This window comes from Cydia strobilella, chromosome 14 (genome assembly GCF_947568885.1).
Source record: "Cydia strobilella chromosome 14, ilCydStro3.1, whole genome shotgun sequence".
NCBI lineage: Eukaryota > Metazoa > Arthropoda > Insecta > Lepidoptera > Tortricidae > Cydia > Cydia strobilella.
Window position 1 is genome coordinate 5,483,329 of NC_086054.1, and position 23,360 is coordinate 5,506,688.

General features: G+C 35.4%; 1 protein-coding gene across 1 annotated transcript in view; it reads right to left on the reverse strand.

Annotated features, from left to right (window-relative positions):
* LOC134747442 (neuropeptides capa receptor-like) overlaps positions 1–23,360 on the reverse strand; it is a 118,333-nt gene that overhangs the window by 80,595 nt on the left and 14,378 nt on the right. The window contains exon 2 of the mRNA XM_063682067.1: positions 433–523. Coding sequence (XP_063538137.1) covers positions 433–523 — 91 coding nt within the window. The remainder of the gene's footprint in view (positions 1–432; positions 524–23,360) is intronic.

The following is a 23,360-nucleotide window of genomic DNA, read 5'->3' on the forward strand; positions in this document are numbered from 1 at the left end:
TCGATGTACGATTGTCAACCTGGCTAGGCCCCCAGAGAACCCGCCTAGTGTTTCGCTAGTTACATCGGTCAAATCTTACAATAAAAAAACAGTACGTGATGTAGTTCTGTATTTTTTGTATGTTGTTTGGAGTCCTTGGAGGAATGTGAAACTATGTTTTGCAAGCAAAAAAAAGTTATGCTCCCTGAGTTAATTTGCAAAATACTGCAAAAATTTTGGACTTTTTTCAGTTTTTGTGGTTTTATTATAAAACCGTTGGTTTATGGTCAAAACTTGCTTGTAATGTTCAAAGTATATTAAATTTGGAAAAATTGAAGCCCATTTACAGCGCCGTATGTCAAATAGTTCTTGAGATATGAAGCTTTAAAAAAAGAGTATTTTTTTTTCTCTTTAATAAAATTTTTCGTGAATGTGGAAAGATGGAGGACTTACGCTTCTGAGATGAGGGCCCGCAGCTTGCAGAACACGATGCCCAGGAAGTAGGGGTACTGGTGCCAGCACACCAGTAGGTCGTTGGGGAGACCTACGGGCAAACAAAATTAATGTTATTGTACTGTACTTTCTGGAAGAGTGTGGTATTTCGGCGGATGAGAAACTGCCGAATCCTACACCTGTAAATAAACAAGAGAAAAACACACATATTCATCGTGTTCGAAATTCAAATGACTTTTGCACGCTAGCGGATAAAAAAGACTTGCACGCAGATTTCGCGCTATAAACTAAGATTTTCCGAGCGATGAGGTGAAAAGATATTTTTTTACACAATTTGCATGTGCATAAGAATTAGAATGCAATCAACAGTAACATTACATTTGACTCCATGCAAAAAATCCGAGTTTAACTCCGGCATTTCGTTCAAAATTACCTCGATTGTTTGCGTGAAATACAAACAGTACAATATTGAATACTTTTTCAATCTCCGCTCCCTTTGAAATGTTGAAATACGCTGCACAAAGACAAAAGGATGTTCCAACTCCAACATGTTTCCGAGTTCCGATGTTTTCGTAATTTTGGAGACATTATCATGATTGCAGAAATGTCGAATTTCTAGTCAGGTTTCTATTAGCTGAAACTTGACTTTAAGACTTATCGGCGGGTATAATTAGCGGAACTCGTTTTCAGAATTAAAAAGGGAAAACTGAGAGTTGTGAATGTATATTTCATGAGATTACGTTATCGTGTAAACCTTATCAATCAATCAAACAATATATTTTATTTCAGACCATGTCCATAGTGTTAGTGTACATTCCCTTAAGAGGCCGGTGTCGATTTTAGTCGCAAAAATGTAAAATTGATAGATTTAGTCCGTGAAATTTTACACCTTTTGTTACCTAATTGAAATAACAAGTACTGGTTTCTATTAGCACGTCTTCTTATCTTACCTTTTATCAGATCAGTTTTTTGAAAACATACTCACTAAATTAGTAATGTTTGCTTTTCTGATGGACGTTTAGGTAAACGCGCGTAAAGCACTGATTTTATCGCTCTTATTTGTAAATTTCGTAAAGTTTGGACGGCTAAACATGGTAATTTTGTATTACACATATCCTGTACTTGACGTTTATCAAACTACATTTTTATTAGTATGAGTTATGAGTCTCAGAATCTATTTTCTCCAGAAATTACTTCAAAACAAGTGACAATTTCTCTGAAAATCGAATTAATTTCAACGTAATTTTGATACTTAAACAATCTACAACATTTGCTGAAACTATTCTTATACATCAATTTGTATAATTTACCACCATGATTTTTTGATGAATTTTTAAAAACTGCCCCTTCTCTTCATGCATTACCGGTGACGCACGCTCGTGACCTCATTATTAAAAGGCAAGATGAGAAGACGTGCTAATAGAAATCAATACTTGTTATTTTGATATTACGTAACAAAACGTGTACAATTTCAACGACTAAATCTATCAATTTTAAATTTTTGCTCCAAAATCGACTACGGCCTCTTAAGCCTATGTTAGTTAAACCTATAATAACTTATAAACTAAGCCTAAGTAAATCATAAGCTTGTTATAAGCTTATGATTTACTTTTCTGCCTATTTTAAAAAACCGGCCAAGTGCTAATCGGACTCGCGCACGAAGGGTTCCGTACCATTACGCAGAAAACGGCAAAAAATCACGTTTATTGTATGGGAGCCCCACTTAAATATTTATTTTATTCTGTTTAGAAACTGTTGTTATAGCGGCAACAATACATCATCTGTGAAAATTTTAACTGTCTAGCTATCACGGTTCATGAGATACAGGCTGGTGACAGACAGACGGACAGCGGACAGTCCCGTTTTTACCCTTTTGGTACGGAACCCTAAAAATGCTGACTGCTCCTAACAGGCTAGATGAAAAGTTTTTATTAGACTCAGAAAACGGAGTTTTTTAAAAGTCGTCGAGCTTTTTTGGATCACATTACGGCTGCCATAAATTTAATTAGCAATCTTGACGCCTTCCTCGAGGGACTGTATCGATTCGATAGCTAGTCACATAACAGATTTACCATACCGTTTATTTAAAAAAGTTGTAATAACTACCAATTTCACTAAGAAAGCGTACAAAGTGTCAGATAATTTAACTGATTTAGTATCCGTACTATGAGTCACTGACAGTAGTACTCTAATATAATATGTCAGTACGAGCGAGATGCATAGAAAGTAAGTAATGTTCACGCTAGCGTTTAATTAATATGTCAGTGCCAAAGATAGATATAACTCCGTAATAGATGGATACAGTCTAAGGAAAAAACGTGCCTCGAAAATCAAGAAAATTTGATTCTCGTTCAGAGGGCGCTACTAGTTTTGGCCTACAGTCTTATAGATGGCGTTGACGGTTTCGTTTGTTATTTAACAATTTTAACGCATATCAGTGAAAGAACATGGGTCAAAATCATAAAAATAATTAATGCAAATAAAAAAAATCATTTATCTATATTTAAATAAATTCTATCGTATTTTTATAAATCTTCATTTTTAGTTTTAAAGTGTGTCGACAGATGGCAGTGAATTTACTGGGGTTACAAAATTTACTATGACAGTAACGCTCTAGTATCAGTTACTTTATGGTCAGTGCCAAACTGATGGTAGCCGTAAAGGATTTGTGGGATATTGCAATATTGTAACGTAAAATTATGTAGTTTTTAAGTCTGTATATTTAACTAATTGATAAGTAACAATATACATTGACGGACTTCTTATGCATTGAATAAATCATTATCACTAAAAAACGATCAATAACGCAAAAAGGCCGGCTTTCCTGCAGCTTTTTTTGTCATTGGCGCCTTCCGACATCAGATATCGGAAAGGCGCTTCCGATAAATTCAGCCATGTCGGAGCCCCCCGTCAGCTGACGGACCGATAATATTTGTTTGGGTGCGTATGTGTAGGCTGCTTATTGTAGTGCGCGTGACCGCTAAAGACGGCACTCGGGCGCGCCTCCGCGGCGTGACTACGCGAATGTAGAATCCTACATCCGATATCGGATCTTACAACGGAAAACGCTCTAAAACCGCATAAACATCGCCTTAAACGTTACTCCTCCAAAGGGTGTCTGAAATTGCCTTGGAAATTTTCATTATCTCTGTTTACTGGGTTACAGAATAGGCTTTGTAAAACATTGGATACCCTTTGTCTAACCCTCGATCGCTGATTATAAATTAATTAAACTGGATTGATAATACAGTGTATACCTCGTACGTAGAACAACAAACAAGTAGTAATTCCCCCCACAGAAAACCAGCGCCACGGATTGCCGCGGCATTATGCTGAGATCCTTTTTAGCGTCCAAATGTTTTTTTTTTGTCTGCATGCCTTTCTGTTTTATGTACTATGTTGTGGCGTTAAATAAAATGTATTTTCTTTCTTTCTTTCTTCTTCTTTTGTCGCGACCTTTTCCCATCTACTTGGGGTCGGCCCTCCTTATCTTTCTCTTCCACTGTGCTCGGTCTTGAGCTGTGCAGGCGTCCAATCCTAATTATTTTAGGTCTTTCTCGACCGTCGTAAGCCAAGTGGTGGGTGGCCTTCCAGGTCCCCGTTTCGTCGTTGGCAAATCTAGGGCTAGCTTTACTATATGGTCCTCTGGCCGTCTTTGGATATACCCGTACCAGCGGAGGCGGTTTTCTTTAACTTTTTCTGTGATAGGCAGAACCTTAAGGGCAGAACCCTATTTTCTTTCTTTCTTTCTTCTTTCTAATTTTAGTGAACAAACGTTATAGCTTAGTTTTATACCCCCAGACTAAACTAGACAGTGTAGCATTGTTAGAATCTTTAAAATTATTAGAATAGTATAAAATACGCATAAAAACTTTGCTACATTTAAATAATTTTATTTTCAATGAATGATTTTAATAAGTTAACGGATTACGAAGAAGACGCGAAAATGCGCGGTAGGTATTCGTAGAATGATCTAATATGAGGACCGGATGAGGTGTATTCTTTCGGGGCGCCCCTATTTCACCACGGTGACAGGTGCGACAATTGTCGACATCACTGTTACTAATGTCACAGGCCTCCATAGGAAACGGTAACCGCTTACCATCGGACGGGCGGCACACCGTTTGCCACCAACATTTTAATATAAAAAAAAATTCCATTACTTATATCGCCAATAAATAAAATAAGTACTTATTTTGCGAAGCTAATGACAATTGTCACAAGAAACACGACAACACTCATTTCCTGTAAGAATTACTGAAAATTCTTTTAAATCTCGTAACACTTGTCATCATCATCATCATAATAAACTTTGCAAGAGAAATAACTGTTTTTGCCGATATAATAAAGTTTTTTTAAATAATGAAATGATGGTGGCAAACAGAAATACGGCCCGCCCGATGGTAAGCGGTAAACGTAGCCCATGGATGCCTGTGACGTCAGCAACTATCTATATTTATAATTATCGCATCTGTCACCGTGGTGAAATAGGGGCGTAACACCACTTGTAATTCTGTGCCTTAAGCCTTTAACTTCCATTTCTAGTGTCTCAGGCGTTCTAAACCGTGTTATACTAACAGAATATTACTCAATCAACAATCCAAACGATTCTCTTATAATTTTACACCTATAATAAAATTGCTGCATCTTCTGAGTTGTCGTCGTGCACTTATTCAAAAGAAAATTAAACAAAGGCGCTCCCAGACGATCATTTACTTTAAATAAATAATAACTTAATGGTACTCGTAATTTAATTCAAATCAAATTGCTATCATTAGCTGGAAATTCATAAAATTAGTGTCATTAGCGACAATTGTGTAGACATTTTAATGACTTAAAACAATTGAAAAAGCAGTTCGTATTCGTACCTAACTTCAAACGATTTTTTATTCTTATCCTTCAATTGTTAACACTAAAGAAACCAATTAGTAAATGATTCTATAGTGCTCGTTACCTAATTATATATTTCAATTTAACCATGTCTCGCTACAACTTAATTAAATAATATGAGAAGGACACTTCGAATTTGGGACCTGAAAGAACCATTTTTGAAAGCACTTTACTCGGCAATCAGCGCTTTGTATCGTTGCTTGTATAAATAGTCTATTACCAAATTGCACACTCTCTCCCATATTATATGTATCCTCATTTAGTCTATTCTTTCATTGCGCGTTCATGCATTACACGATAACTAAGTAAACGTTAATAACGCACCTAAATCCGTTTAGGCGGTTAGCTCTGAAATAGTATTTATTACAACATGCCTTCCTTTTCTGGTTGTTATTATAACTTTTTTCAATTTTTCTCATTTGTTCTGTTTGTAATGCTTTTTGTGTGTTGAAGTACTTTATTGGTAAGAGGTAGGGTGGTCCTTATTTCGTCGCTTAATGTAAAATCTACCACAAAAAAACCAGTGGATTTTTTTCCAGAATTTTTTAAAACATTTAGGGGTCCTCCATACTAAATGTTTTTTTTTTTCGATTTTTCGTTTTGGGGCGATGAGTCAGGGTGTAAAAGTTAAGAGAGAGAGAGAGAGAGATTCTTTTTTGTGAAAACATAGGTAGGTACAAGATCTTACATAAATTTCGTAGTCTCACCATGCTCTGATAAAAGTGGCGTACAAATACTACACATTTAAACATAAAACATGCATTATTTCAAAATTTACAATTTATAAATTAAATATTAATCATTAGAACATAGTCACAAAATATATTTATACTTAGGAAATAACATTTATACATTTAATTTTCATTCATTAATCACTTATTTTATAATTACATTTTTCAATTAATAGTCTGACTGCACTATTAATTGAAAAATGTTATTATAAAATAACAATGAATTGAAAAATGTTTTTTAAATTGAGTGGTAATGTTTTTGAATAATCAGGAATTTTATTATATATTCTGGTTGCCATTCCAAAAATGTTCTTCCGCAATCCGAATCAATGTAGTGTTCCGTTGCTCATTGTGCAACTCTGGTCATATTGTGATCGCGTTGGATATCTGCGGTATTCTGAGACTTTAACGAACAAATTAGTTGCATTTAACACCCACGACCGCCTACCTACTCTGGAAAGCCAAGTCGGAGCTAAAGGAAACCAGTTTGTATAAGTTTGTATGGTGTAAAAAAGGATGCATACTTATCAAGAAGGACGAGCAAGGTAAAACACATCATATAAGATCGGTGAGTGATATTGAATATTGGGCTTCCAAAACGGATTGACTCTTGCATTATAAAGACATCTAAGTGCCTACCTAAAAAAAAAAAAAAGTTAAATGTATAGGTCTTTCAACATCGACGAAGGTAGTTTCAGCAGTTGGAACAATTATATAAGTGCTATTCCTACAGGATGTCGATATCTGATTACACTGCATGTAAACATAAGATCGATGTTATTAAATTTCTCACATTTAGAATACATAGTTACGCATAGCAACCGCGTAATAGACTTAATTGTACTTACAGAAGTTAACATAACTGAAACTTGTAGATCATTATTTAATTTAGCGGATTATAACATGCACACTAATCTTAGAAAAAACCGGAAGGGAGGTGGAGTAATATTATATGTACGCAAAACCATCCCATTTACCCTGACCCCTTATGCGTCTTTATACTTTGAATCGCTATGCGGGCGCATAGACATAAACAATAAGGAAAAAATCAGTATCTGCGCGGTGTACCGCCCGCCCGATAAATGCAAATCGCACTTTGTAAACGAGTTATGTACAACTATAAACCACATCGCCGACAAAAACAAATTGATAATTATTGGAGATATGAATATTGACCTGAAGAAACAAAATAATATTAATACTATGTATTTAAATAGACTTTCTGAACTGGGACTAGAGAGTGGCATAACTCAATTTACCCGTGAGGAAAGTAAAGGAAACAGTATGTCAAGATCCTGTATAGATCATATCTTCTTGAGGCCGATCAATTGCCACTCAGTACATACCGGGGTCATTAACATATCTATTGCTGATCATTACATAACGGGCTGTGCGCTACCGATAACGGGCGCAAGCGCCTGTGCGCCCGCGGCGCGATTAGTTACCGTGCTAGACAACGATAAGATCGATATTGCGCTGCAGCAGGTTGAATGGGATGAGGCACTCGCCTACAACTGTCCGAATAGAATATTTAACTTCGTCAAGGAAAAAATTCAAAATGCATACGATGAATGTAGAAAGACTATAAGGTGTAAAAATATAAAAACAAAATGTAAATGGGTAAATAAAAAAATGCTTAGAATGTGTAAACAAAGAGATAAAATGTACAAAATTTGGAAAAAAGCGCCGGAAAAAATTGAAAATAGAATTTTATACAATAAGTATCGTAATAAAACAAATAAATATATTAATTTCATTAAAAATAAGTACATTAAACAAGAAATTACTAAAAATTTTAAAAATTCGAAAAAAATATGGCGCATAATTAATGAACTGTGCGGCAAAATAAATTGTTCCATTGATGATGTAATCATGAAATATTTTAAAATGAATGAAAGAGAAATATGTAGTAATTTTGCCCAAGAATTTCAAAATAATGTAAAGAAAATATCAGTTACATGTAAAACACAAATTCTGGACCATACCGGGTTCGCCGGGGGCGCAGATGTGGCAATGAGGGTTAAAAAGGCGACATGCGACAATATTTCTAAAATAATTAAAGGTCTAAATGATAGAAAAAGCCCTGGGTATGACAAAATTCGAGTCATGGACATTAAAAAAAATTGTATTAAAATAACACCAATTCTTACTCACTTGATTAACACCTGCCTTGCCACATCGGTATATCCCGACGAACTCAAAACGGGTATAATACGCCCTATTTATAAAAAAGGAGCGCATAGTGATTGTAATAACTATAGACCAATTACTATATTGTCGTGTATCGATAAGATAATTGAGAGATACCTCGGTAACGAAATCAGTAACTTTTTGACTCAAAACAATATAATTAACAGTAAACAATACGGTTTTCAAAAAAATCGAAGTACCTCTCAGCTACTTCGCGACTTCAACAATGAAATCAACGAGCACATGCATGAAAAAAGGCATGTGCTCGTTGTTTTCATTGATTTCAGCAAAGCTTTTGAAATGCTAGATTATGAAACGTTATATTACAAATTAGAGCAGAGCGGTATACAGGGTCCTCTAGTTAACTTGCTGAAAAGCTATCATAAAAATAGACATACACGAGTAAAAATAAACAATACATACAGTGACGAAATAAAAACCGAAAAAGGCACGGCGCAGGGATCCATAATTGGACCAACGGAATACCTGCTATATGTTAATGATATGTGCAACATAATAACTGAGGGCTCTGTCTATCAGTTCGCGGACGACACATGCATTATCACAGCCGACCGCGACATAGCTGCCGCAGAACGCATAATGCAATCCAACTTTAACACCCTCTGCAAATGGGCGCACGATGTCGGTTTAGTAATTAACGCCCAAAAGACCAAGATAATGCATATTCGTTCAGCTCACAATAAAACTACTCATAATATTACTGTATTTGCACACCAACATAGCTGCCTGCACCAGCATAATATCACAACGTGTAACTGTGAAAAAATTGAAGTGGTCACAGAGCACATGTACCTTGGGTTAATAATCGACCACAGATTCAACTGGGGACCACACATTAATTATGTGTGCGATAAGTTGAGAGCCATCCTAAGTAAAATGTCAACATTAAGATATAAGTTACCGTACAAAACCCTACGTATGTTGTACTTAGCCCTTGCTGACTCTGTGATCGGTTACGCTCTGAGTACTTATGGTAAAACCTATAAAACATATATAGAAAAAATATATAACTTACAAATAAGATTATTGAAGACACTTGTACCTAAGCATATCAAAAAGAAGTACGAAACAGACTATTCCCAACTTTTCAAATACTGTAATTTACTCCCAGTTCAAAATATGTGTAAACTAGCCATACTAACAGAAGAATATCACCATGTTACTAAACTAAAAGAACACAAAAGATGTACAAAACTAAGATGTCTACAGAACCAAAACAAATATTGTATACCCAAATATAACAACATATATGGCACTAGGCTGTACACATATATATTACCTAAAATATTGAATGATCTGCCAGAAGTTGTTTGTGCTAAATATTTAAATGGTAAACATATAAAAAATGTCGTTAAAATGCACTTATTAAAAACTAACGACACAAGCTATGTATACTAAGAATCATATTTATGATAAGATATAGGATATAATATTGTTTTTCTTTATGTTATTCTCGAACTCCCCATCGGCACACAAACCTCCATAAGGTTTTGCCTACGATGGGTCTTGTAATGATCTAAAAAAACTGTAATTTGCTTCCTTATTCAATAAATTAAAAAAAAAAAAAAAAAAAAACAATTACTGCCATGTCTAATAGGTATATAAATACACGGAAATGTTAAAAATTTAATTAATTTTAATAACGTAACACTGCTTTCTCCGAATTTTCCGCACATTGCTCTTACGCACCGCTTTTAGGCTATAAGTACATTTTCTCTAACGACTGAGTTACCCCAAAATATAATCCCATATCGGAGTCTTAAGACTACAAGTCCACGGTATGCCGACAGAACTGTATCTTGATTTACTATTTTTGATAGTTTAAAAAGTGCATAAGCATAATAGGCCTAAAAATCGTATCGTGTCTACGTTTTATATTTTGTCATGTTTATAGTTTGTGTCAATTGAATCAGTATGAATCGAATTTATGCGTTTGTAGAAATGCATTACATTTGTCTTTTTAAGATTGATTATTAGATTATTATTATTTAACAACATTATAATATTATTTAATTCTGAATTAATGTCCTGTTCGTATTTAATTAGGTTGTGCTGTCGTCAGCAAATAGTACTATTGGATAATCAACGTCATTTGCCAGATCATTATTACAAACCAGGAACAGTAGGGGACCAAGCACACTGCCCTGTGATTTGTTCTATTTTTGTCTTCTTACAGATTCACTAGACTTATATTCTTTTGTATTCTTACAGATTATAGATACTTCCGTGCATTGGAGGCCTTTCTCTTAAGTAAGATTCGATAAGATTTAGCACATTGCCCCTAAGATCATACATTTCGAGCTTGCATAAGAGTCATCATAGTTAACATAGTCAAAGGCTTGACATTTCAGTAAAAATAGCGCAAAATCATGTGTTAGTTACCCAGTATAGAGGCATCTTGCCTCTATTCAAGGGGCGTCAAACTAAATTAATGAACTCCCAGTTTAATTTGATTGTGGCTGCTTTGAAACAGTAGTAGATATTTCAGGAGGTTGTTATTCCAAACGCGCGACGAGTAGAACTAGGTGGGCCATTTTATTCTCTACACTTTTTTTTTCATATTTAGGATATTTTATGTTATTTCTACTCAGACGCGGTCTTTCGATCCTAAAAAATAGGAGAAAAAAAGTGTCCCAAGATTTATATTTCTATTTCGTTACCATTTTTCAAAGACTTTGTATGACGGTAACGGAATGAAAAAAACGAAAAATGCATGGAAAATGAAAAAAACATACAAATTTCCAAATTAGAAAAAAAGTGTAGGCAGTGTACAACTTTAAATTTATGTACCTAATCATTTCGACGCATAGTACCAAATACGCAGTGCCATTTGAAATTTTGCGATATATATATTACGCAAAGTACCTACCAAGTTATCACGCATAATGCCAATTACGCAAAGTTAGCTTTGATTTCAGCGTTTCAAACAAACGAATATATGTTTGTAATTGTTTGTTTGGTAATAGAGCAAATATAACCGGGACCACATTAGTAGTATTTGCATCTGAATCAAGGTCAATATAAATGGAGTAAAGCTGAGCAAGTGGTTTGGAGCTGACTTAAATGAGTCATCGCCAAAAAATGACCCAGAACTGAAATTCTTCATAAACCGTTTTGATATTTTAGAGCAAAATATTAAAACTTCCCATAATCCGTCTTCGCAAAGCAAAAAGTCTTTTGATAACACTTAAGGAACTTTTATGGTGCTATTGGTTTGCAAAAATGCCTTTCTCGCTCTATTAAGGCCGTTCCATTGGTTTGCCGCTGTCTCTGTCACATTTCGCAAGAAAGAACGGGAAAGATCATGCGCGCCAAGTGTCAATTTTGATCGAATTTTGTCGATTTTTATTTATTTTAAAAACGTTACCCTAGAATATCGAAATTAGAAAGCTATGAAATTATTATTTAAATTAAGATTGTTTTTTCTTCTTTTTTTGTTTATAGTATCACATAATAAATAACCGAGTAAAGTTGGATTAAAAGTCCGAGTTAGAGGTTACTTTGGGAAATAATTGTATCGAGCGAAGTGTCATAATTCGTGTATCGGAAGCTATGATATTAAAGATAATATAGTCAAGAACTACATATATTTTTTCCACGTCTACGAATATCAACGCCTCTTAGATATAATAAGGAGATTTTTCGCCTTCTGGCTCAGGGAACCGCCTTAATTGAATCCTGCTTCTGTTTGATCGTAGGCAAATTGACCACCGCACATCTTTCTTTTCCAAGTTGATTAATCGTGGATTCAAGTATATGTGAAACCGGTGACAAATCTTCGCATACATTTTTTTTGCAATTATTTATTGCAAGGAATATTTTAATTTTTTCTGGATTGGGGACGCACATGCCAACTCACTCTTGTGACATTTTGTTCAGAGTCCAAGATAATGGAAACGTGATAATGCTGTCGGCGGTTTACATAACTCCACGTTGTGCTATTATTCTTAGAATAATGTTAGTTATACCGGTAATTGTTGTGTACAATGGAGGGTTTATTAAATTGATTAGTTCTAAAAATTACCCTAGTTGCGTTCGCCATAATTGACAGTCGTATTTTGAATTGTGACTTCAAACCAAATGTCTAATGTATTGAAGTAACCAGTAACGTGATTAAAACTTTTCAAATTAAGCAGGTTATACAAGGTGTTCACGATGAAACCGAAAGATTTTAACCACGCTTTTCTGAGGCCAAAAGAAGGAAAATTTTTTATAAGTTTAGGTCAAATTCGCAAAACAAAAATTTATTTTTTATTTTTTTATTTTTTAGATGTATTTGTACATAAAAAGTAAATATTATTGGTAAACTTGTCACTTAATATGGACTTTAACTTTTTTTTCGTTAAACGTAGTTTTTACAAAGTGTTACTTGTCACTTTTTGACATCTTTCAATAAGGTGACTTAGACTACGTCTCACAGTGGCAACATCGCCATCAAAAATGCGTTTTGCATTATGTAACAATAAAAACTAGTTTTTTTTTTTTTAATTGGTATTAACTCTGAAAATAGGCAAATTACAGAAAAGTTTATATGACATGTCTTTAAATATGATCAGGAATACGCTGTTAAAATTATTCGGTATCCTCATGTTACACCGTGTATACCTATACTACTTAAAAAGGTTTCAAGTGTTCTTATCGCCATTGTTAATATGTCATTATTACTAATAAATACACGATAAATAACGCAAAAAAGCCGAACTTCATGCCAATGGCACTCTCCTGCAGCTGTTTTTGCCATAGGCGCCTTTCGACTTTCGACATCCGATATCGGGAAGGCGCTTCCAATAAATTCAGCCAGCATGTCGGAGCCCCCCGTCAGCTGTCGGACCGATTATATTTGTTTGTGTGCGTATGTGTAGGCATAATGAGTGTGTACTCGCATCCGATATCGGATCGGATAATGTGAAAACGCTCTATGGGTCGGCACAGACGGACTGCAACTCTGCTGCAATTTGTATGGAAACTGTGCAGTTGGCGTGAAATCAGCGTGCGGTTCCCATATATATTGTCTCCGCGTTGCAGTCCGTGTGTACCAGCCCTAACCAATGGATAGAATAGAAGGTACCAATGCCAATACAGACAATACAACCCCCACTGTGAGTTTAATCAACAAATATGTCATCACTAACTGAATTATAGGAAAACCAACCCTATTCTAGTTGCATAAAGTTCAAATTGGAATATAAATCCGGTATGCGAGATTGTGGAAATTACTTTCGTAATACACCGTTTCACTAGCTAGAAACCAATATGATCATTGAATCTACTGGCTTTGATGTTCCTTTAGAAAAAGAACCGTATTCCTTTTGTATTAACGTTGTTTTTGACGTACCTATGTTTAGATACAATACGAACATGCGAAAGTAATCGTAACAAATGTCTAGGGTTAGGCTTATTGTGGTATGAAGCCGATTATCCAATGTGCATTATGTTTCATTGGCAGTTTATAGGTGATAGTAGTATTGTCTAGGTGTAATCTTTTTTAATGTAGGTACCAAATTGTAAATATTACATTGTTAAAAATACAAATACCTAGGCAGGTAAACTGTCAATAATCACAGTAAAAAGACAAACAGATATAACCATCTAACTTGCTAAATTCTATATAAAATCACCATAATGTTTCTATTGCCGCAACTTCATCGAGTCCTGCTATATTTTAGGCGTTCAGTGCAGCGGGTTGGACAGCTTGAAATTAGGGTTGTTTTTAAGATAGTTGTGGCCTAGAAAAAAGAAGCTGTGCAGCGTACAGATTCCGCATGACAGATTTGGCGATAATCACCATTTGTCGAAGATTCATCGTGATGTTCTGCGGTCTCTGACAGCTCTGTTATGCTTTTATCGCGCCACGGGATATTACCTATCTTTTGAACCTTTTTTAGGGCAACTTTAGTGCTTGTCGAAGGTTCACTATATACATCGTTTTCCATGGCGTCTAGGGATTTATTTAGTAGGAGGATTTGTCTGGTTCTATATGCTTTGTGGGGCAGAATTGAGTCGCAATTGTTTCGTATTCATTGATTTATTTTGGCGAGGCTTAGATGTCGGGTTTTCTTTACTTGTCTCGGCACGTTGACATACTCGTAATACCTAATGTTAAGTTATCATTTCAAGTGAATTAATTTGAATTTCGATTGGATCCAATTTGGCGTTCCAGCTATCGAGCTTATTATTATAAAAATGGAGCGAGTCAATTATTTCTGCAAATCGGCACGCTTTGTATACACGGGTTACTGACGTATTACCGAAAAAAATTGCCAAATTTTCATATCCCAAACTATCTCTCCCAAAAATTTAAAACCCAACTAATCATTTCCCAACTTTACATAATCAAACCTAACCTAACCCAACCTAGTACGTAATTTTCATTTCCCAACTATGGGGTTGGGAAATGAAATGGTTGCGAAATAATTATATGGGAAAGATTGAGTTGACAAACGTGCAGTTGGTAAAGTTTGGTTGGGAAATGAAATTTGGTCAAAAAAAATTCGGTAAAATAAAGGGATCCGTGTATACACATACACAAGTTTACCTTTACTACTTAGCGGTTGCTGCATTGAAAGGAGTGCTTGCAAAATTGTGTTACAGCTGACTAACATACTTACTAGTAGTTCGCCCTGAACCTCGCGACCACCTCGCGACATATAAACAAAATATATATAGATAAATGCATATTACAGGACATTTTTAAACAAATTGACAAAGCTCCACAGTAAGCTCAAGAAGGTTTGTGTTGTGGGTACTCAGACAACGATATATATAATATACAGACACTTAAAAACATAGAACACACCTGGGATTCGAACCCAGAACCTACCCTACCCTAATTCTTTAACCAGGCCCAGCTTTCTCAAATCAAACCTCCTAATTTATGTGCACTATATACTTTCGTGACAAATTTCAAGAATACGGGTCCAACCATTTTTAAGATACTATCTAACAGACACAGAAACAGAACAAACATGAAAAATGCACCCCTAGGTACTTAACAAAAAGACCTCGCTCCGCTTAGTAGATTACGAATTTTGCCCGTAACTTCGACTGCATACCTCTTGAACCTGTTAACCGCACTTGAATTTAATTAAAGCATGTTATGACAGCATAATTAGTCTATGACGAGTAAGTTTCTTACTAATCCATAGCTTGTGTATAAAGGTGGCCGTGTTCCGGCTTAATTCCTGACCTACATCGCACGAGACAATGCCACAGAACAGAATCAAGCCATAACTCCAACGCAAACACACACTACAAACTTATAACGAGTCGAAATTGTCAAGTTAACTGTGACAAGCTACTTCTACCTGTTCGAAGTTTATTCTACTGTAGCATAGAGTAACTTATACTAGAGCGATACTGTCATAGTAAATTTTGTGACCACAGTAAATTCACTGCCATCTGTCGACACACTTTAAAACTAAAAATGAAGATTTATAAAAATACGATAGAATGTATTTAAATATAGATAAAAAAAATTTTTATTTGCATTTATTATTTTTATGATTTTGACCCATGTTCTTTCACTGATATGCGTTAAAATTGTTAAATAACAAACGAAACCGTCAACGCCATCTATACGACTGTAGACCAAAACTAGTAGCGCCCTCTGAACGAGAATCAAATTTTCTTGATTTTAGAGGCACGTTTTTTCCTTAGACTGTATCTATCTATTACGGTGTTATATCTATCTTTGACTGTAGTTATAACTTTTCTCTAGAGATATTGAGGATTAGTGGTGTGTTTCACTTTGCACACGAGTTCTGAGTGAGTGCTTACCACGAACATCGGAACTCAAAATTTCTTTATTTTAATTTCTTGGCTTTTCGAGTGATAGAGGCATTGACAGAAATTTCGATTTTCGATGTTTGCGGCACGCCATCTGAATTGGAAGAGAGCCCGAACCCCGCCCTCGGTGTGCCTGCTTTTTTAAAATCTTATGGCAAAACAATAGATTCAAGTCGCTTGAAATATTAGTAATTAAGAATAAAAGTGTCTTTGCCTATAGGGCTGCGTCTTCACTAGGCGCGAGCAGGTCTGCATGATTGCAATTAAACTTTCTCTGGGGAGTCGTATATTATGTGATGAATAGTATGCTTACGCTGTCTATCAACGGCAAGCCACTTTGAAATAGTCAAACACTACAAGTATTTAGGAAGCTCTCTTAACGAAAAATGGGACCCACGAAAAGAGATACGGACAAGAATAGAAATAGCAAGAAGCACATTCATGAAAATGAACAAGCTATACACCAACAAAGATATAAACCTGAAACTCAGATGTAGAGTGTTTAAATGTTACGTGTTATCTGTATTAAAGTTATATACGGCGTCGATAAACATAAACCGAACCATAAAGGCAAAAATAAACGCTTTTGAAATGTGGCTCTACCGAAGAATGCTAAAAATATCATGGAGAGATCGAATAACCAATGCAGTAAATAGTTTTGCAAACAATGAAGAAAAAATTGAAAATTTTGGAAACAGTAAAGAAAAGAAAAATCTCATATTTTGTACATATGTATATACCCTAACAATAAATATGGACATATATGTACACCGTAACAATAAATATCAAATTCTAAGGAAAATAATAGAAGGCTAAATAGAGGGCAAAAGAAGTAGAGGAAGAAGGAAGCTAGCTTGGATGGATACTATTAAAATAAGTAGAGGAAGAAGTAAGCTAGCCTGGATGGATAATATTAACCCTTAAATGCATAATGATGTATATATGCATCGTATATTTGATGGTTTTTTTTAAATACTATGATTTTTTTCTTTATTTTTCCCTCAATCTATACAACATGACACATCTATTTCAATTTATTAAAAAGTTATACAAAAAATCATGCATTTAAGGGTTAAAAGAAGTAGAGGAAGATGGAAGCTAGCCTGGAAGGATAATATTAAAAGAAGTAGAGGAAGATGGAAGCTAGCCTGGAAGGATAATATTAAAAGAAGTAGAGGAAGAAGGAAGCTAACCTGGATGTATAATATTAAAAGCTGGACTTATATTAATGACGCTGCCGCCGAGCAGAATGGCACAGGATAGGAATAAGTTCCGAGAGATGGTCGCCGACGTCCGGTGAGGACATGGCACAACAAGAAGAATATGGCCTAATTGGCGTTATACACACTCCCGCTTTGTCCGCTTAAAAACGCACGGAACTCGTTCTCGGCCTTCGAGTATGTAGTTGTAGACTTGCCAAAAAAATATGCCCAAATTTTTGGATTTATTTTATAATTTTTTTATTCATGTATTTAATGAAGATATTTTTTAACATAAATAGCATGGATGTATTTTTAGGGTGGTTACTTTATTTACTTACAAAGAAGTTTTACAGATGTTATTTTGTACATAAAGCCAGATTTTCTTTTAAATTTTGTAACGACAGATAGGTACATTTTTTAAATCAGATAGATATAACATTCATGACATCACCAAAGTTTACTTATTCGGAAAATTTTATATTCCCCGCAGAGTTACAAATTCGTTTTAGATAGCTTTAGTAAAAAACTTGTTAGCTAAATGGATTTAATTTAAATCCAGAAACCTAAGCAATTCAACGAGTTGATAACTTACGTAAATTAGTCTGTGAAAACGCAATCCATCGTCTTAATTTGCTACCGTGCCGTCCTCTATATATGTAGTATGTACCACGACCACGACGGTGGCAAACAAAAGTGTTTGGTGCACTTGATGACATGCAGAACCGTATTGGTGTACTCCCATTTGTAGCCGGGCACATATCACAATCATTCCCAGTTGTCCCCTCATTTGTGGCCTTATGTATGGCGGCGGTCACGTGGGACGCGGACAAATGGGAATACACCACCATATTTTATGAACGCTTGCAACTCCAGAGGATAAGACAAGTGCGTTGCTGAAAATGTCAAAGTATACGATAGGTAGAGGACGCTATACACACAAATAACCCATATATGGATAAATATGCAAAATAAGATGGAATCAATTTGTTCTATTGTTTTATTTCGATAGAAACTGTGAACGATTTTCATATTTTATATTTAAATTAGTGCAGTTTTTTATTTTATTTTAAGAGATTCACTTATTTTAAGACATAATTACAGAAAATTTGGAGAAAGTCAAGTAAGCGATTTAGGTTGATATTTTTAGTAGGTAGTAAATGAAAAATTAATTATTTTATATTCGAATTCTTTATAATACGTCCTGTCGTGGTCTTGTGTAATGTCAGTAAGACCAATAACTGCATATTTACATAAATCGGATTTAGCCCATGTAACTTCAAAAAATGATTTAGCAGCGAAAATTTGTTACCTAATTACTTTTTTACAATTTTTCCCAATCAGTGAACAATTCGGTGTCACATCATACTAATATTATAAATACGAAATTGTATCTGCCTGCCTGTTACCTCTTCGCGCTTATACATCTAAACCGATTTAGTTGAAATTTGGTATAGAGATGAAAAAATGAAAAATGATTGACTAACTCCACGCAGACAAAGTCGCGGGCAAAAGCTAGTATATAAATTTATGGTAAAACAGGTCATTTAAATCGGCTTAGTATCGGCTGCTGCTACAGGTCAGTAAAAAATAAACAAAATGTCGACGTCTAACTTCGTCACTCTTTTCGCTTCTTTTACAAAAACTAAACTATCCATAAATTTGCATCTAAGTGGATACTCTTGTAGGATATATTCTCTTTTGATAGGGTCAGACCGTTCCCAGATTTACATTAAAGCCCGTCTATTACCTACTGCCCACTCTATTCTGTATTAGGGCACGTTTACACTGAAATAGAAAAAGTTTATGCGCCGTTTACGTTTTGTAGTTCTTAAACGTTGGTGGCCAATAAGCTACCCTGGCTTTTGCCCGCGACTTCGTCTGCGTGGAAATTGTAATTTGCGTAGCATATTTTTTACCCAATCTGCTTTCTATCGATTCCCCATACATTCTTCCACCCCCCTTTTCACCCCCTTAAAGGATGATTTCTGGGATAAAAACTACCCTATATCCTTCCCCGCGACTCAAACTATCTCTATACCAAATTTCAACTAAATCGGTTCAGCGGTTTAAGCGTGAAGATGTAACAGCCAGACAGACACACTTTCGCATTTATAATATTACTATAGATTTAAAAACCAACGTTATCGATAGCCGAAAATATTGTAGCAATTTTTTTAAGCTAGGTATTTCTGAATGCGACACATATTTTGTAAAATAGGACAACAGCCGACGTTCTGAGACTTATTATTTCAATCATTAAAGTTATTGCACAAAAAAATTATTCAACACAACCTAATTATACACTGTATAATAACCAAACTGAATGACTCTTTTAATACACAAACTATTGAAATATAGTAATTTCCAAAGTAATTTCTAAAGACTAAGAAATTACTTTGGAAATTACTATATTTTCTACTTCTCTCATCTACTTTTCCCAGGAGAGTAAAAAAAACCTATCAAATATCGATTATAAGTAAAATGGTACAATGTAAACCGTCAGTAACTCAACATTACGTTAAAATGAAAATAAAACGGTTTATCTAACGTATTGAAATTACATTTGAATGGGTACTATTCCTCTTCAGGTTTGTTTTCGAGTATTTTTTTCCTCTTCTCGGCATACCTTCTAAAATGCCTCTAAATGTGACTTCAATACGTCAGTTAAGAAGTCCTATTTTAATTTTATTAGTAACTGATTTTCGTTAAGTAAGTCCATGATAAATAAATAAACATCGTTACACAAATTAATTAAGCCCTACAGTAAGCTCAAGTAGGCTTTTTTTATTTATGATTTCCAATGGGAAAATTCCCTCCAGAGCTAATAGACGATAAAAGGATACGGAAATTAAAAGCGGAGAAAACCGGCTTAGTTTTCCGTAAACACAACAGAAAACCGCCAAGCTTTACATGCTAACTTGATACGTGTTGGTCCGCCCACTGGTTTCAAGTAAATAAGCCTTTTGAAACCGCTTTACGCCCGATATATTCCAAATATCTCGCCGAATGCAAACCTTTTAAAGTGATGGTATTTTATAGCATTAGTGTAGGGCTGCCATCCGTCCGGGTTTCCCCGGATTTGTCCTAGTTTGGAGGGCGTCCGGGCGGGTTTTCAAAAAGTGTCCGGGGAGAAGGACACTTTTTATGTGAGGAAACACCTTATTGAATTTAATTATTTACCGGCATTATTGTGTACAAAGTAGGTAAAAACCGTATAAATAATACAAAGCGCAATCAAGGCACTAGCTTCATTCAGCGTCACACGGCAAAATAGCATCTAGCCCAAGAAAAGTACGCTCGGCTAGTATGGCGCAATGGTTAGTGTAACACGTTTTCTACTACAAGTACTATAGTATAGACCAGAAAACGACTTGAACTCTTCGATTTATTAATTTCAAAAGTGGACTTAGAGGTATGGTGCATGAATGCAACCTCATGTGCACCGGGGTAAGATTTTTGATGAGATGAGCAGTATAAGAAACAAATTAAATTATTTTTTGAAAATATTTTAATTTGTGTTATTTTTAAGTAGAAACACTTAACTATGTACACCGTGGGCTAATTAAACTCGACAGATTTTAACCACGCATTCATGAGGTCATACGGTACAAAAAAATTACATGAAATTTGGTCAAATTCGGCAAAAAAAATATTGTTTTTTGCGTTTTATGCACACGACACGACACATTATTTATTTTTACATCTTGACGAAAAAAAAAACATTACAACGAATTAGTAGTTTTTTTTTATTTACAGATAAAAATTACGAGATTCCTTTAAAACTTTAATGTCTGTCTTGTCTAAACCAAGTCACATAGTGGCAGCGTCACAGGTCACAGCTAAAAGGCGTTTTTCACTGAAAAGCCTTGGTCACTTTTTTTTGGTTTATGACATTTATTTCGATTTGAGATGAGCAGTCTTGTATTGGAACCACCGTAAAACAAAATACAAAGGTTTGTGTTGAAAAATTTACCTATACTGTTGTTGTGTATTTTTGCCTTCGATATTATAATTGCTAACTGTAAACCATAGGTTAAATCTTTAACTGTACTAGCATTACACAAACCACCAAAAATGAATCCACATACCTCTTTGATGACATGCGACGACGGCGATGTGCGCTAGATTGTTCATGCACAGATTTAAATGTTTCGACCGGGCCCAGCGTATATCTTTATGCACACACACTTATAGTTATATTATAAATCTTTTTAGGTAAAGATGAGTTCACTTCTCACAATATTTTTAATATAAATCTTAGTTTGAAGCACTGAGAAAACTTTTACATTCCGACATTTTTACAACCGACAATCAAGACTAACTTGATTGGTCCATTTGAACGCTTGTTCTTTTCGCGGCTGCGCAGTGCGAAGTTTGGTGTTGCCATGCCATGACACAGACAATGGATTTCAAAATTGAGAGAATGAATAATGCTTGCACATATTCTCCCCCCGAACCAAGCTAGGTCTTGGTTAGCAACTATCCATCAAAGGCAATACACAGAGTTTTGAAACAGGCCGAAGTAAAGAACCGTTTTGAACCCTTAATTCAGCTACACGATTGATTCCGTCTTTTCCTGGCAATAATCTAATAATGCGGCCACGTTTCCACTGTAAGGGTGGATAGTTATCTTCCTTTATTAAAACTAAATCATTAATTTCCGGAGATTTCGTACGTAAAGTCCATTTAGGACGCTGTTGTAGAGTATGAAGATATTCATTGCGAAAACGAGACCAAAAATGTTGTGTCAGTTTTTGAACTTGTTGAAATTGTGACAAACGCCCTATGTTCGTTAGTTCAAATGGATATTCCGGTAGAGCTACTAGTGGTTGACCGATAATGAAATGACCAGGAGTTAAAACTTCCAAGTCTGTCGGATCTGAACTAAGAGGACACAAAGGCCTTGAATTCATCACCGCTTCGACCTTAGTAAAAAATGTCGTCAAACATTCGAACGTAAGCCGTTGATCACCGAGTACACGATACATATGTGTTTTAGCCGATTTAACAGCAGCTTCAAACAATCCACCCATATTTGGGCTACTGGGAGGGTTGAACAGCCATGTAATTTGGTTTTTGATTAAATCGCGTTCTAACTCGCCGTGGTGATTATTTAAGTATATGAATAACTCCTTTAAATGTTTGTTAGTCCCGACGTAATTTGTACCACAATCAGAGCGAATCAATGAAGGTAACCCCCTTCGAGAAACAAACCTAGTAAAAGCAGCGACAAATGCTTCGACTGATAGTTGAGAGACTATTTCCAAATGTACCGCCTTTGTTGACAAACAAACGAAAATGCACAAATAACACTTTTGAATGCGGGCATTTCTTAAACTACTGCTCTTCATGAGGATTGGACCTGCAAAATCCGTTCCTACTCCTTCAAACACTCGATAACATCGAACCCGATCCGCAGGTAAGTCTGCCATAAATGGCTGTTGGTGTCGAGGCGCAGTTTTAAAGCATGGAATGCATTTAAATGTCACATTTTTAGTCACAAATCGCATTGATAATATCCAATAATTCCGACTTAGAATTGAAGCTAAAGTGTCAGCACCTACGTGACAATATACCTTATGATAATGTTCCACTAAAAGAAATGTGAGTTTTTCTTTTCCCGGAAGTAAAATGGGATGTCGAGCCGAATAAGGGAGTTCTGAATGACAAAGACGTCCGCCAACTCGAATCAAACCTTGTCCGTCGACAAATAAGTTAAGTTTTCGTAACGAGTCTCGAATAGGTTTCCCAGCACATATATCTTCGATATGATTATAGAAATGTTTCTTTTGAATCATCAGGAACAAACGAGACAAGGCGAAACGACGTTCCGATACAGAAACATTTTTGTTAATGTTTTTATTACCACGACAATTATTCATAAATCGAAACAAAAGAGCAGTTACGTTGACTAATTTTTCAAACGAACTATACCGATCGACTAAATCAAAGTCACCTAAAGCTAGACTGTTAGACACAAATTTTGAACGTAAACCTGGCAAGTTCTCAGGAAAATCTGGCTTGGTTTGACTAGGCCAATATTCTCGAGGCTGATTTAACCATTTTGGACTCCACCACAAAGGAAGTTTAAGTAATTGGGCGGCTGTAC